Below are 15,076 nucleotides of genomic sequence, written 5' to 3' on the forward strand. Positions count from 1 at the left end.
ACAGTGCTTGTTCTAAGACACTGTTGGCTGTAGCTTTGAATTTGTTTGAAAAAAGATGTAAACTGTTTTTAAATTAAACTTTCACTAAAAAAGCAAATAGTTATCAAAATGAGTGCCTATTTGAAATAAGTTGTAAGAACAGCTTGCAAACTTGGTTTGAATGTTCAATTTATTTGACTTAACTTTGTTAAAAGTGACCCTCCAATTCCAAATACTTTTCTTAAAACAGGTTTTATGGTGTCATTTGGTAGTTACTAGCTTATAAAATGCATTACAAATTACTTAATTAAGGAAAGATGTATTTATTTTTCGAGTTAAGAACAAAGAATTGTTGTGTAACACCCACAGTGGCACCTCTGGCCAGTAGAAGTTAGCTCTAAAGGGAATCTGGGGCAAAGAGGGCTGAAAGGGACAAATATAACATAAACTGCAGATAGCCAAAGAAAGTGGAGATTCTGCCAAAAGCGACGGAGACAAGACGACAGGGCTCCATGTGGGACTTCACTTTGGATTTTGGCCCTGCAGGAATATGTGGAAACACAACTGACAGCATTGCGAGGAGAAGTCGACTCTATTCAGAATAGCTAAGTAAAGTGGGCACTGTGAAGTCGCTGATGCACCAGTATAAGTCCTCCAAGGTGCAACATAGCTGCTTTACCTCTCTGGTTGAAAAGGGCTAAAACAATACATTATATTAAAAAAAGTGTTAGTCTCTGCTCAGACAGGTACAACAAAGCCATCAAGTTCAAATTTTAAGGGCACATATTGTGATTTGTTAATTCCGTATTGAAAATGTGTTTGGGTGAATAAAGTGACTCAAGCTGTTCGGATTTGCAGAATGCTAACCCATCACAAACCCAGATCAGAGGAAAATGATCAAGTTTCACTGTGTCTAGATCCACCTGATTTCATATCATGCTACATTTTTGTTGCACCTGTAAAATGGGTACCACAAAGCTCAAATTGAATCAAGCCTAACTTCTCAAAGTCAGACTAACACGTCCAGATAATGTGGTTGAAGTTGAGCTAATCCCTGCATGCAAACGTTTAACTGGACTGAAACTGATCTAAACGCTCAGTGCTAAGTCTGCAGTTCCCTCCCTGGGCTTTGACGTGGAAGTAATGGAAAAATATGTTACTAATAAGAAGAACAAACTAAAGTTTACATAATGTATTAATGCACAGCTGCCACAATTGGGTCAGACTTTCTGGCACAGTACTTGACTGGTTTGAGTCTTACTTAAAAGTGAGGGACAACTTTGTGTCAATAGGTAACTTTAAATCAGAATCGACAAAACTTACATTTGGAGTTCCCTAAGGTTCTATCCTAGGACCCTTTTCATTTATAGCTCAGACAATAATAAACAAGAAAATAAGTTACCATAATTATGCAGATGACACACAACTTTACATAACAATGTCACCAGGTGACAATGAGCTGATACAAGCGTTGAGTAGATGCATAAAACAAATCAATGAGTGGATGTGCTATCATTTTCTTAAACTGAACAAAAACAAAACTGAAGTAGTTGTTTTTGGACCAAAAGAAGAACATTTAAGAGTCAGCACACAGCTTCAGTTATTACTGCTACAAACCACTGATAAGGCAGGTGTAGTCATGGACTCAGACCTGAACCTTCAGAGACATTAAAACAATTACAAAGTCGGCCTTCTATCACATGAAGAACATCTCCAGGATCAGGGGACTAATGTCTCAGCAGGATCTTGAAAGACTCATCCATGTGTTTATCTTCAGTCAAATTGATTACTGCAACAGTGTCTTCATAGGTCTGCCTAAAAAGTAAATCAGACAACTGTAGCTGATCCAGAATGCTGCTGCTCAACTTCTCAGTAGGACTAAGAAAGTGGACATCCCTCCAGTTCTGAGCTCCTGACACATGCACCCGGTATCTCAGAGAACAGAAAACTTCTGTTAGTTTATAAATCACTAAATGGTTTACGACCAAACTACATCAGACACTTGTTGCCATATCAACCATCCAGACCTTTCAGGTCTTCTGGTTCAGGTCTACCCGTGTCCACAGAATCAGATTGAAACATGGATAAGCAGCATTCAGCTTAAATGCTCTACAGATCTGGAACAAACTTCCAGAAATCTGCAGGAATGCTGAAACCCTCAGTTCCTAAAAACAAGGTTAAAAACTGATTTGTTTACAGCTTCCTTTGACTGAACTACGTAAACCGTTCTAAATTTTAATTTAAACAATGTTTCACCACTGACTTGTCTTTATTATGCCACTGCACTGTAGCTAACATTTTTTTCATTTCTTTTTTCTCTTTATTTTTATTGTTTTCATTATGTAAAGCATCTTGAATTGATTTGTTGCTGAAATGGGTAGTACAAATAAACACGCCTCCCCTTACATTGATAACCTTTGTGTGCATTAATATTGAGTCAAAGAAAGGAGTCCCAATAAGCAACCTATTCAAGCTGCAGTCATAGCTAAACTAAACCGTGCTTGTTGACATACTAACTTGATTTTACAAAATTCACATCCTGTAGAGGTTGAGATGTGCACCCCCCTTACACCTGCTGCAATGGACAGACCTGAAAATACATCTATTTAACGTGTGTTTTTGTAAAACATCTCAGAAATGTGTACCAGCTTTTAATAAAAAGGGGATAATTGTTATTATAATTAGCATCCACTGTGACTCAAGTGTAAAACTCGAAAAACATGTGAAAGACATCCATTCATCAAGTAAAAACTGCCAGAAGACAACACGACAACTTAAGCTGAGATTTATTTCACTTTTTTTTTTTTTGCTACATTCCTCTTAAAATTAGGGAGCGTAGGTGTGTCAGCAATCTTGGAAACGCTTCATATGCAACTTCATATCAATATGTGCTACAAATAAAAGTCATCTTAATGTGGGTAGTACAATAAGCTTTTAATCTGTTCAGTCATGTCTTAGGCAACAAACTTGCTTTTAAAAAATGTAAAAAACACAAACACATATACAATGAAAATTTACAAGCCATGACTCAGAAGGAAATTATGATCCAATTAGGGAAGTTGGAGATGAGGGTTCTAGCTCATACTCCCCAATGAGGCAAATAGTGTAACACAATAATTTACAAATTATTTTTAAACTGCATGTCGAAGGTCTTTGAGGTTAAAGTTTGATGCTCTTTCCATTTCATGGACTAAATCTTTAAAAAGACCTCAACAAACGTAAAACCACTTCATCGGCATCACAATATTACACATTTTGTTAATTGTGAAAAAAGATGGTGTCGTAACCGTTTATGACAACTGAAATATTGTGGAGAGTAAGCAACAGATAAGTGATCTCTGCAGAGTGAGGAATAAAAATCAATCGAGCCAATATGCCAGCGAGACGACGAAATCAAGTCACTGATGACAAGCTATGCAACACACTACATCAGCAATAAAAAGGCTTTTAATTTATATGGGTATATTAGGAAGTCATAATGAACCTAATGCAGGCTCCAAGTTTTAAAACAAACTTTGTTTGAGGATCCAGCATATATAAGTATTTTATTTTTAATTGGTCTATGGGGCTGGACAATCACAAATGTCTTTATAATCTCAAACTTATCAAATTGTCATGGCAAAAATCTCCTGTTGTACTTCATTTTTATTCTCTAGACGGTTCTCAAGTTTAAGAAAACAAAAACATCAACAAGGAAATGAAGAAAAATAGTCCACAGAGCTCTGCAGCTTCACACATTTGGCTGCTACAGAAAAGTCTAGCACCTCCTACTGCTCGGGAGGGTTCTAGTCCAGCTGTTCCTGCTTTATCCTGTTTGAATTGGGTCCTCGTTGAATTGTCCTCCTCAGTTCCCTCCTCAGGACGTACTCACTGAATTGGGATGAGTCCACGCCTCCACCGCAGGAGCCTGCGATCTCGAAGCCGCGTTGCTGGAGACGCTCTAGAACCTGGGAAGGAGACAGAAGGAGGGTGAGGTCAGAGAAAGCTCCCGTCACCTTTAAAAGTTAAAAGCACCATACAAGCATACAAAATATGTGTAAAACATGACTGTAACCTTGAAGCTTTGGTTTGCCACTGCAAGACTGTTTAAAAAAAGAATCAGACAAAACTCCTCCAATTATACGCTGCTGCTTTAGTGCTCCGTCTAGCACTTAAAACAGCTTTGGCTGTGAGCTGCAGCAACATACGGCCTGTGATGGGAATTTGGTTGAGACTTTCACAAAACCAAGAGCCTCTCACGTTGCTTCATGCCTCACTTTTATTGTTTTTTAGTGCATATGTGTGTTTTCTGTGTGTGTGTGTGTGTGTGTGTGGCTGTTCCTGATCTTGCAGCCTTGCAGACATCTACTGACGTGTCCAGAGGGGCTGTAGGATCACATTCCATCGAAGAGGCCCCAGGGAGCAGTGAGCCTTTCTCTCTGCCACTTGGCTCAGTGTGGGCTGTTCAGCAAAACCCCCCACCCCCTTCCCCAGCTTTCCCCCAGGCCCAAGCCTCCACCAAAACTACAAAGGTCCCCCGACTGCTGGCAGCTCTCTACCCCCCCCCTTCCCCCCTCCCCTCAAAACCCCCTGCCCTGCCTCCATTAGCCGCAGATACAGCATACACCGCCGGCGTGCTTTAATAACCAAACAGGATTATGGGCCCTGCCTGGGGACAACCTGCTAGGGAGCATGCTCACTCTTCTGCTTGCTCTCCACAACTCACACACTTCACAGTCGGGTTTGTATGTGTGTTTTTGGGAGGGAGGTGGAGATATGACTCCCTCAGATGGAGACACAATCCAAATGATTGTGAAATCTTTTAAATATGCCTTCCTTTAATCAGTTATTCATGTGTATCCGAGGATATTACCATCAATGAGTTAGTACAATATCAATATATAATCAAAGGGATACGCGCCGGTTATAACAGTGTAGTTTGAGGACAATCTTAGTAGAGTAGGGGCCTTGGCAATTTACTTCTTGGGTGTTAAGAGCAGACAGAAGTAATAGGTGAATAAAAAGGTGGATTTTATTCTAAACTGAGCATCAATCCAATGACCCCTCAAGGCTTCATTCACACTTTGCACATTTTACTTTCTGTAAAGGTTCTTGTGGGTCTAAGTCTGCCCAGGTCTTCAAGTCTTCAAGTCTTTCCACAGTTAGTCTGCACTGCAAATCTGACAACTTTGAGCAGAAGTAATGGATATAACTCCATCTATGCACAAGTGCTGCCCATTTTGAGAAGAAGCTCTTTTATCTGCACCTTTATAATCAGCTGAAATATTTTATAACTAAATTTGTTTAAAAAAAAAAATCACAAATGGAAGGAACAAAATGGCCTGGATACCACCAAGGACATCATCTTATATCTGTTGAACAGTTTTCACTAGCATTTCTCAATTGCTCCTTTCTAGTTGATCTCAGTTTCTGTTAGCCCGTTAATGTCTGCCTCCGTCATGGTGTGAGCATGCCAGCTCTCCTATTAATCTACCATTAACCCCTTTGCCATACCTTTTCATAATCAGGTTGATACTAATGCCCACTTCAAAGCAATGGTTGAAAAAATAAAAAGTCAGTATTGCAACAGATGAATAAGAACAAGCTCATCTGCCGTGTCTGGAGTCAAAGTGAAGATTATTATTCCAGCCAGATCACAGAGAAGTAAAGATTGTACTAGACTTGTGCAATGATGACTTGCTAAATTGATCCTTTGATGATCTCATCAAAGAACCCGTTTTTCTGCAAGGGCTCTCTTATAATTTGGTTAGATTTAAGGAGATAAGAGTGTGCAACCAGCTGCAAGTAAAGATCTTTCAAGCCCACACCGTATAAGCAGATGAAAAGATGCTGAATGAACAAATCATCGAACTCAGACAATTTTGCCAGCTATACTTTTCAAATAATAATTAAAAAAAACAGGAAGGAGTAAATATATATAAACATACACATAATTTAATTCTGTGTTTGTTCATTTTAAGGATTGCAGTTTTGATTACCTGGACAGAGTTGAGGTGACAATAGCCATTAAGTGGGAAGCGGATGACGTGCGTGGAGTCATGGTTCCAGCCGGCATTCACAGAGTTACACATGACATCGCCAATCTCTGGAAACACATCTTCAATCAGGGCCTTGTCACCGCTGAGTGTGATCCTCTCGCCCAGGTCGGGTGCAACTCGCACCACCAAGCACTCGCAGGGCCGGGACACCCGGGCCAACTCCTGGTCCTGACGCCAGCGCTCCAGCTCAGAGAGCATGGGCTGAAGCTGAAAGTATCGAGCCTCCTCATACAGCAGACTGTAATCCTGCGGAAAACAGGTTAACAGGTGTTTACGTCAATAGGAGAAGTGGGGTTGTCTGCCTTCACAGTTTATTGAAAGCTACTGCGTTACATCTCTGCACCCTAATCCAGACACCATTCATCAAAAATTACAAAAGCTCCAAAGTCAAAGAGAAGTGGCGTGACATATAGCAGAGAGGGGTATTTTCTCTGCATGGCTGCGGGGCCTAAACTGCACCACACTCCAGTTTTCTCATGCTTCTCTCAAAATCTACTAAATGTAAAAATGACCTCCGCTTGAACTTGAGCCTTTGCTTATTTTAACTGGAATTCTTTTCGCTGATTGAGTCTCACTGTGGACAGTCCATCAGATAATGTGGGTATTTGTTTTCTCCCGAGGCATGTTAAATAATTACTGACTAAATGACACATACAAGTTAAAAAAAATGAAATGCTAATGTATCAGATGCATCGAAAGCCAAAGTGAATAAACACAGGAACGTAGAGGGCCACAGATATCGTATATCATGTGGTCTTGAGTACCCACTCACTTACTTCCCTCCATCAAACCCTGCTGGCTTCCTCGCGTATCTGAAAAGAATGTTGGGGAACTAATGGTTGGAGGCAACCGAATTACATCTCTTGATGTGGAAACACAACATGATTGAGCTCTGTTTGGTAAAGCCTTGATATTTCCTCTCCAGCATAGGAACCGATTTCAGCAACTCAAGGAGGGCCGGTGACCAAAAGGCATTCCACGGCCTTATCATTCATTGTGTGTGCAGGGTTGCAAGACTGCTGACTGGCTGATGGGACTTTTCTAGGATGGACATCCGCTTACTTTGAAGTCGTCTGGAATGAGGAGCTTGGACGTCCTGAGGAAGTTGAGGATGTAGCGGAACATGTGTCCATCCCTGTCAATGAAGTAGTGCTGCTTCAGGCTGTCCAGCACTATAGGCTCTGTGCCATCAAAGAGACGACCAATTCTACACAGAGAGACAGCGGGAGGAGGGGTGGCAGGTTAGGGAGAAAGAGACGGTGGGAAGGAGGAAAGGAAGAAAACATGTCAAGATTAAATACATTAAATCAATATATATGTATATATTTAGGTATTGTATGTATGTGCGTTTATTAATATTGCTTAAAGCATCTGCATCAGAAAGAAAGAAAGAAAGAAAGAAAGAAAGAAAGAAAGAAAGAAAGAAAGAAAGAAAGAAAGAAAGAAAGAAAGAAAGAAAGAAAGAAAGAAAGAAAGAAAGAAAGAAAGAAAGAAAGAAAGAAAGAAAGAAAGAGGGCAGACATTGCAGGCGGAGGTGGTCTGGAGAGGTCAGGGCCAGCTGGTGCTCGGTAGCCTGCAGCAGGCTGCCAGTCACCCTCAGGTCCGGCCTCGGAGCGACAGCGGAGCTCCAGAGCCTCCAGCCTCCAGATGGCTCCATGCCCTTTGGCTCTTTGCTGCTGCTGTGACATCTGTCAGAATAACCAAGTTGCTTTTGTCTCTGCATTCTGCACTTGCAGCTCCTGCAAATTGTTTACCCCTCAAAATAACTGCGAGCTTTATCGCTCGAAAGCCAATGTGTTGTGACATACCTGAAGGTTTAAAAACAGCAAGTGATGCCACACTGCATGCAGCGGACACATGCGTGATCTGAAGAGTTGTGACATTTGCCAGTCACATAATCGCATTAAACGGTAAAGTGGCTGACATTAAACTATGAAGAAATCCTACAGCCAAACAGATCTGGCTTGAACAGACCGCGACTCGTGAAATTCTCATACCTGACAAGATACTCAATCCACTCACAAACTTTATATTCAGTGCACACTTTAAAATATGTATGTTTAAAAGGCAGACTCACCGGGATTCTGGAAATTTTGTTAAGGTGGCCAGACTGCTGGTGTACATGTGTCCGCCTACATCGATGTGCACAGGTGCGTTGGACTTGGTGAGCTGTGCAGGTGTAGGGATGCCCTGATTACTCAAGGGAGACACAGGTGACCGCGTGATCATGGGCCTGGACATGCTGGAGCGATTATCCTGAAGAAGCACAGAGAGACAAAATGCTATCATACAAGAAAGATTAGAAAGTGAATTGGCTGATTTTTCTGCAGCAAACCAAAAGTAAAATAAATATTAAAATAATGAGTGTCCTGACTTCAAATAAGAAGAAAAATAAATGATGATAAGATCCAGCAATCTGCACATGTCTGCACACTACAAAGCCAGGAATGGAAAGAAAGATTTCTTTCTTTTTTTTTTTGCTGCAGGATAGAGCAGCCTGACCTTGACCTGAATGTTGCCACAATCCACAAGCATCTACTCCTGTGGGCCATGATCTCCAAAACCAAATTAATTTGGAGCATCAATCTCTCTTTGAAATGAGCAATAATGACTCTTCCCATAATAGGATTTCGGGGGAGAAAACTGCCTCTTGATAACCTACAAACACCATTAACAGGACGGGTTCTCTCAAAGCTCTTAGAAGGAAAAGCTACTACCTCATCTTCTGAAAAGTTTCAAACCCTGAGCGAGGATCGGAGAGAAACCCGCAGCTGCAGCATCCACAAAGCGGGCGGAGTGTCGGGTTAACGCACAAACATGAAAGAGCTCAAACGCACCATTGAAGTATAAAAGCACCAAACAGTTGGCTTTGCTTTTGCACCGGGGCGCAGCTACAATCGAGATAAAATGTCACAATATGTCAACCGTCTTCAGGCTGTTCGGGTTTTCTCTTCTAACACAACTTCAGTTAGGATTTTCTTCTTCTTTTTTTTTTTTTTTTTTTTTTTTTTTTTTTTTATTACCTGAGCCTGCATAACTGTGTTCGGCGAGGAGGTGACGGAGTGGTCATTTTGCTTGAGCGACGCTGCGGGGATGGGCTCCCCCCGGACGGCGTACATCATCTCCCTGCAGTCCCGCATCGGCAGCCGCTTCAGCGCCGCGTGAACAGACTCGTCCACGGAGCCCGCCGGACGCGCTCGCTTCTTCGCTTTCTGGTGCGTCAAGTCCATAATATCCGTTTCGTCCATTCCAGATCAGACTTCAGCAAACAAAAAATAAATAAATAATAAAAAAAAGGTTTAGAGATGGGATGCGTTTAGTTTTTTGTCTCTTCTTTTCCTGTTTTTCTGTGAGCGCGGAGCGGCTGCGTCCGTGGCTGTGACGCGGAGCGGCTTCCTCGCAGTGGCTGGCAGAAGCCAAAGCCCCCGACAACATTAGCATCGGAGCGCCTGCGGCTCTTCTGGGCTGTCGCTGTTTCAGTGGCAGGTATGCGCGCCGCAGTTTCAGAATAAAACACATCCTGCCTGGAAAAAAAAAAACGGGAGATCGTGTGCTTCTCCCAGCCGGGTCAACGCGCACATCTGGACCCTCCGCAGCTGGCCTTTTGCCCCTTTTGGAGCAGTGTTTTTCTGTGCGCGGTCACCTCCTCCCATCATGTTGCGTCCCATTGTTCAACAGCTGTTTTGTTCAGCGGGTAAACCCTCCTTTAAGGCGAATGGCCAGTGACAGAGACCTTAATTCACCTGGACAGAATGCCCCGTTAACACCCATCGCACTCATCTGAGCCTTTCAACACACATAAAAAAAAGCAGTCCCTTTTTTAGTCATTTTCATTTACCCAGATGCATCTTAGACAAAATACGGAGCTTCTGGCATCTGAAGGATGATTTCCCACAAAGCCAGGATGTTTAGCCCAAACATGACCAACATGTGTAGTTTCATTTGCCCACATTTGGCCCTGAATCAATCTATCATGCTCCAAATCTGCATTTTCTCTGGGCATGTGGGACAGCCCTTTTCCCACAACTTGTGCCAAAGCCAGCTCATGGCATTTGGGTCACATCTGGCCCACATCAAATGCCATAACCAAAGTTGGGCCCAGCTCGTGACCTTTAGACCGTGTCTGGCTCACGTAGCACTTGGCACTGTTGAAACCACAAGCCAAAAGGGCCAAAAGTAGCCCAGATTACTCCCAAATGTGTCACATTCAGTGACACTACACACATACATACACATCAGATTTTCCCCCTCAGAAATGACATGTCCCCTAACATGAAGTCAAACTTTTATCAGCTTCTTAATCTTTTTGTTCCTGCTTATTCTCTATAAGAGCAACATGAAAGCTATACTGAGTACAACCACAGACCACCACATGTCCAACTGCAGTGAAAACTACTTCCACAGCCCTGTTCTGGGATGCTTTTTGTAGAAAATGCAGGGAATCCACAATTTTTAATAACATTCAGATTAAAATTAATTAGTTCAACCACTGGCCTTAAAACATCCACATTCCAGCTTCTCATTGGCAGTGTTGGTTTCACACCTAGATACCCAATTAGCAATTAAGCTTGCCTTTGAGTGTAGGCCTCCAATGCGCTGTGTGATCCTGGTTTGATTTGCATGCCACTTGTGCACGCGCTGATAAGCGCAGGCAGCAGCCATACATAGTTTTAAAATTCAACTCCAGAATCCCTTGCAGAAGGCAAAGGGGCCTGCGGGGCAAAAGAGAGAGAAATCACATGGCTGCTCTTCAAAAGGGGACCTGTGTAAGGCAGCCGGCAAAGTGCGTGGGATCACACTCAGAATGCAGGTAATTTGTTCCCTGACTAATTTGTAGAGATGGTGGTGTGTGTGTATGTGTGTGTAAGAGTGTGAGAGCAAATGTGCGCCTGTGGAGAGTAAGTTCTGAAAACAGCTTGGTGGAATTGGATTTCCTCAAAGCCTTGTCATTGCAAAGGTGGATTGAGTGTAAAATCTGTGAGGCATTATGGAAAATTGCAGGGGAGAAAGAAGAGGGAGTGAAAAAGAACTGGTGCTTGGGTGGGCGGCAAGTGGTGGTTGAGGGAACGGGCTCTTATATCACAAAATCATTCGGAGTCGGTGGGAGTAAAAACAGAGTGTGGACATTTTCTTGGACTGAAGTCCACATATCAGCTTTGTTTCTCTATAGATGTAGTTTCAGAGCAGTTCAAAGGTCATAACTTCATTGGAAAGCATACATAAACATGACTAAAGGCTCATATTTACACGAGCAATCAGCATGGTTGGTATGTCACACAGACACTTTTCCAAATTGTCAATTTGAAGTGTCTCTTTTTTAGCAACCGATTCGAAAATATACCTTAAAGGGACAAATATTGGTGTTGTTTGGTAACGTGATGCTAAATAGCACAGACACATGTTCCATAGCGCCTCCACTTCTGGAATAATGAGATCAGCAAAAGTAACAAACTTTTCTTTTCAATTGTTTGTCACGTAACATAGTTCTATAGTGTTTTCAACACATCACACAGCACACATTTAGCATTTTAGATCAGAGCATTAACATTCAGTTGCAGGCAGGCAGACCAGTATTTACATAATCTGGATGGGATGTCCTGCCCTGCTGCCTGTGGCAATTTGTTCAAAATGTTCACTCACAGACAGCTCCAGACTTTGGATAAACTTCAGAGACTGGCTGACTGCCTAAATCAACAAAAATTACCAAAATCTTGTTACTGCATGGCTTGATGAGACTTTCAGTCCGGTCTCACCTGTCACTTTGGACCAATGAAACGTTGGTCTAAAGCTGTGATAGCCAACCACGTACAGTGGGATGCCTCTGTACTTATTAAAGTTCTACTTAAGAAGTGCAAAGGAACTTATGCAAGTTCTTTTGCTCTGCAGATCCCCCTACAGGCATGGAGGTTAAGTCGCATTAAATTGCCTTGCTGCTCAAATGTGCTATACAAATAAACTTGCCTTGCCTTCCCTTTAACATTCTTTAAGCTAATTACTTTTGTTTGGTCACTCTTGTGTTCACTTTTCCGTCATCTCTTCCTTGGTTCTCTTAGTCACCTCTGCCATGATGTCCGCTGTAGCTCTGTGAGCCAGTTACATCGCTGCTGATGTGTGACAGAGTACCATAAAGCGATATGCTGTTGTAGCACATAGACGACTGGGATGGGAGTCCAAAGTTACATTATCTAGTTTTGCTGACTGTAGGGATGGGAGACCACGAGAGGTGGACAATGCTTATTTAAGGTACTCAAAAATTCCTTCAAATGAAATTGAAAGTGATAATAAAAATGATTTTGTAGTCATTAATGTGTGTGTTGGATCTTCTCACTGTTACATGATGTCTGACGTGATTCCTGATTAATGATGCTCTGTTTGAGCTTTAAAAGAATGCATGAGGATGCTGTAATATACCGTTGTTCACTGTGTCATAACGGTGTTCTGATAAATGAACTGCATGCATGGACTCTCCCTGTGTTTTCTTTCATAGAGGGTTACTTTTCAACTTTACAATGAATCTTTGTGAAAGTACAGCAGCTGTGCATCAGCGTGAATCACAGATAAGGAAGTGTATCAGTGCTGTTTCACTGCAGGCTGGTGGAGACGGAGGTGCATGTTCACAGGCATGGGCCAGAGTGTCCCAGGGCGCAGGAGTGGCAGGGCCACGGCTTTAAAACTAATAACTGCATTTCACTCCAAGGCCTTCTTGTTTATACTTGTATAACATCCATATGTGTAATCAGAAATAGCTTCTCTTTATTCATCCTTTAGCTCAGAGAAGTGTTGGCTGAAGTGTAATTTGAATGGGAAACGTGAGCTTCCGCGTGGTAATCAGGGATGGTTTAGTTACAGCGCCATCAGGTGATCGGTCTTGATATGACAACATCCAAGTCTTAATTCATTTACTTTCTGGGACTGATGTGGCTGGCAGTTTGCTTTTATTAGAGGTGACCAAAACGTGGAGCTTTTGGTTACTAGTGTCATCTTAACTGTCATCATAGCTGAATAGCAGCTACAAATGTTTAAGTCACTAACACGCAGGTTAATAAACAAATTATTATTGAAGTTTGCAATTTATAAGCAAATGTGTGTTCTTAACAGAATAAAGACGATTATATATAATAAAGACCTTGGAGTTGATTGCGCACGGCGCAGTCAGACAGCCAAGAAAGAGGAAAAAGAGAGAGAAGAAAACAGAATTCCCTCCCATTTGTGTCCCATTTTACATAAACATGATTCTCTTAACACAGCCATGGTTTGTATTAAAGAATGATTCACAAATTCTGCACTGACGTGTGTGTCCTGTCATAAAGAATAAGAAATACGCCTGCGGCAAAATTACTCCACAATGGCGTCTTTCATGGATGATCTGGGGCAGCCAGGAAATGGGAATGTTTTACGAAAACAAAAAAAAAGAGTAAAACGACTTCAAAAATCCTCACACAAACGACATAACGCGCGTTTAAGTAAGTTGCGAGCAAGTTGCACAGGAGCAGAGAGAGACACGGACACGGAGCTGTTTTCAGAAGCCGAAACGCGCCAAGAGCGAATTCACACGGTGGATAAGTGGAGCGCCTGCTCGACAAGAACGCAGTCTAATCCGCTGTTCGTGTGGAAGTACAACTAACAAATCCTCCTATATTGTTGTCACGCGCATACATTCTTACAGTAACCAAAGAACAATAGCCAGGAAGTGGTTAAATATCTTCCCTTTTTTTTTTTTTTTACAGAACTGAACAGCTCGAATCGCTTGGCACATGCGTAAAAGCTGCTGCGCCTCAATGTCCCAGTTCATCCAACCACGGAAATAACAGCAAACCAAATAAATGTTGTGCTTACCTGAAACATTGAGCGGCACAAAGAATCTTTTTTATGTGCACCTTTCCCCTCCGATTTGGCCCACGATCTGCCTCTCTTCCTACACCGGTGAGAAATGCAATAGCTTGGCTAAGGTAGACAGAACAAAATACAGAGGATACTTGCTCCAGGGCTCCGAAACCCCTCAAGGCAAAGATCAGGATACAATTAGCTCATGTCTCTGCTCGAGTCTAAACCAATCTGCAGAATAAAACTGCGAGCAAAGGAATAGATCACAGCAGCAGTGCCTCGGCTTTTGTTGAGTTTATGTTTTTTTATAAAAATCAAATAAATATATTTTTGTTCTGAATTTACAACACCCCCACCCCTCTTGCCTGGAACTTGCCCATTGCCTCCTTTCTCGCAGAGAAGCTGATTTTAATCGTTTTGATTAGTTTTGATGTAACGTTCCCCCGGGCGATTTCTCCAAATGGATGGAGTGTTTCTTTGCCAAAGAGGATAAGCAGCAGATGATGATAATTATATAGATTGTTGGTTGAGTCCTTTGATTTTTTTTTTCTATCCTACTTCTCCTCTCAAACGTCTAACCTGTATGTTCTGATCATTTTACGCATGCCATGCACACAGCACTCCCATCAACTTGTTGATTAGACCGGAATCAATTTATGAAATTAGTGGAATGTGATTAATGATATTCCCACTTCCTGGGTTTTCCTTTTCAATCTTTTTTTTTTCTTTCCCCAGTCCCTTTCCTCCCTTTGGACAACTTCCAAATGACGTAGTTGTATAAATAAGCACTTGCAGCTTGCCTTGCCTCAATCAAGTCTGATTCAGTGCCTGAGGGTGATTTGTGAGCTCATTTCAAATGTTCAACCATGCATGATTTCAGGCAGATAGAGAAGCACTTCTGAGCCTTTCAGATTTGCTTGTGGGATGCACATGGAGCAACATGTTTGAAGTCATTCTTTGGTTAAAAAAATGCATAATTATTCTGTCTGACTTAAGCGTGCTTTCCCCCCCGCTCATGTAGAATTAACAGATGTGTTTCTTGACATTTGTAAACGTTATCCCCTTGCAATACACAGTGGAGTAAATGCTGAAATACCTCTTACGCCCCCTACTGGTCAGAGCATTATGCTGCGAGGCAGGCTACTGTGACTACCGACCATGAGAGACAGAGACACACGAGAAAAAGATGGAGAAAACAGCAACGTGGAACAAACATTTACAAACAGACTCTGTAG

At 42.0% G+C, this 15,076-nt stretch overlaps 1 protein-coding gene across 2 annotated transcripts; it reads right to left on the reverse strand.

Annotated features, from left to right (window-relative positions):
- Positions 1 to 2,748: 2,748 nt before the first annotated feature.
- Positions 2,749 to 14,117, reverse strand: kctd1 (potassium channel tetramerization domain containing 1). Of its 2 annotated transcripts, XM_061732352.1 has the most exons (6): positions 13,854 to 14,117; positions 9,041 to 9,276; positions 8,095 to 8,273; positions 7,080 to 7,224; positions 5,958 to 6,263; positions 2,749 to 3,926 (listed from the first exon to the last, which is right to left on the reverse strand). In XM_061732352.1, exons 2-6 carry the CDS (start codon positions 9,263 to 9,265, stop codon positions 3,765 to 3,767), a joined length of 1,017 nt encoding a protein of 338 aa, XP_061588336.1. In that variant the 5' UTR covers positions 9,266 to 9,276; positions 13,854 to 14,117; the 3' UTR covers positions 2,749 to 3,764. The 2 variants fall into 2 exon arrangements, with proteins under 2 accessions (XP_061588336.1, XP_061588337.1); XM_061732353.1 differs by lacking the exon at positions 9,041 to 9,276 and having other exon boundaries at positions 13,854 to 14,112.
- Positions 14,118 to 15,076: the final 959 nt, after the last annotated feature.

This window comes from Cololabis saira, chromosome 10 (assembly GCF_033807715.1).
Source record: "Cololabis saira isolate AMF1-May2022 chromosome 10, fColSai1.1, whole genome shotgun sequence".
In the NCBI taxonomy this organism is placed as follows: Eukaryota; Metazoa; Chordata; class Actinopteri; order Beloniformes; family Belonidae; genus Cololabis; species Cololabis saira.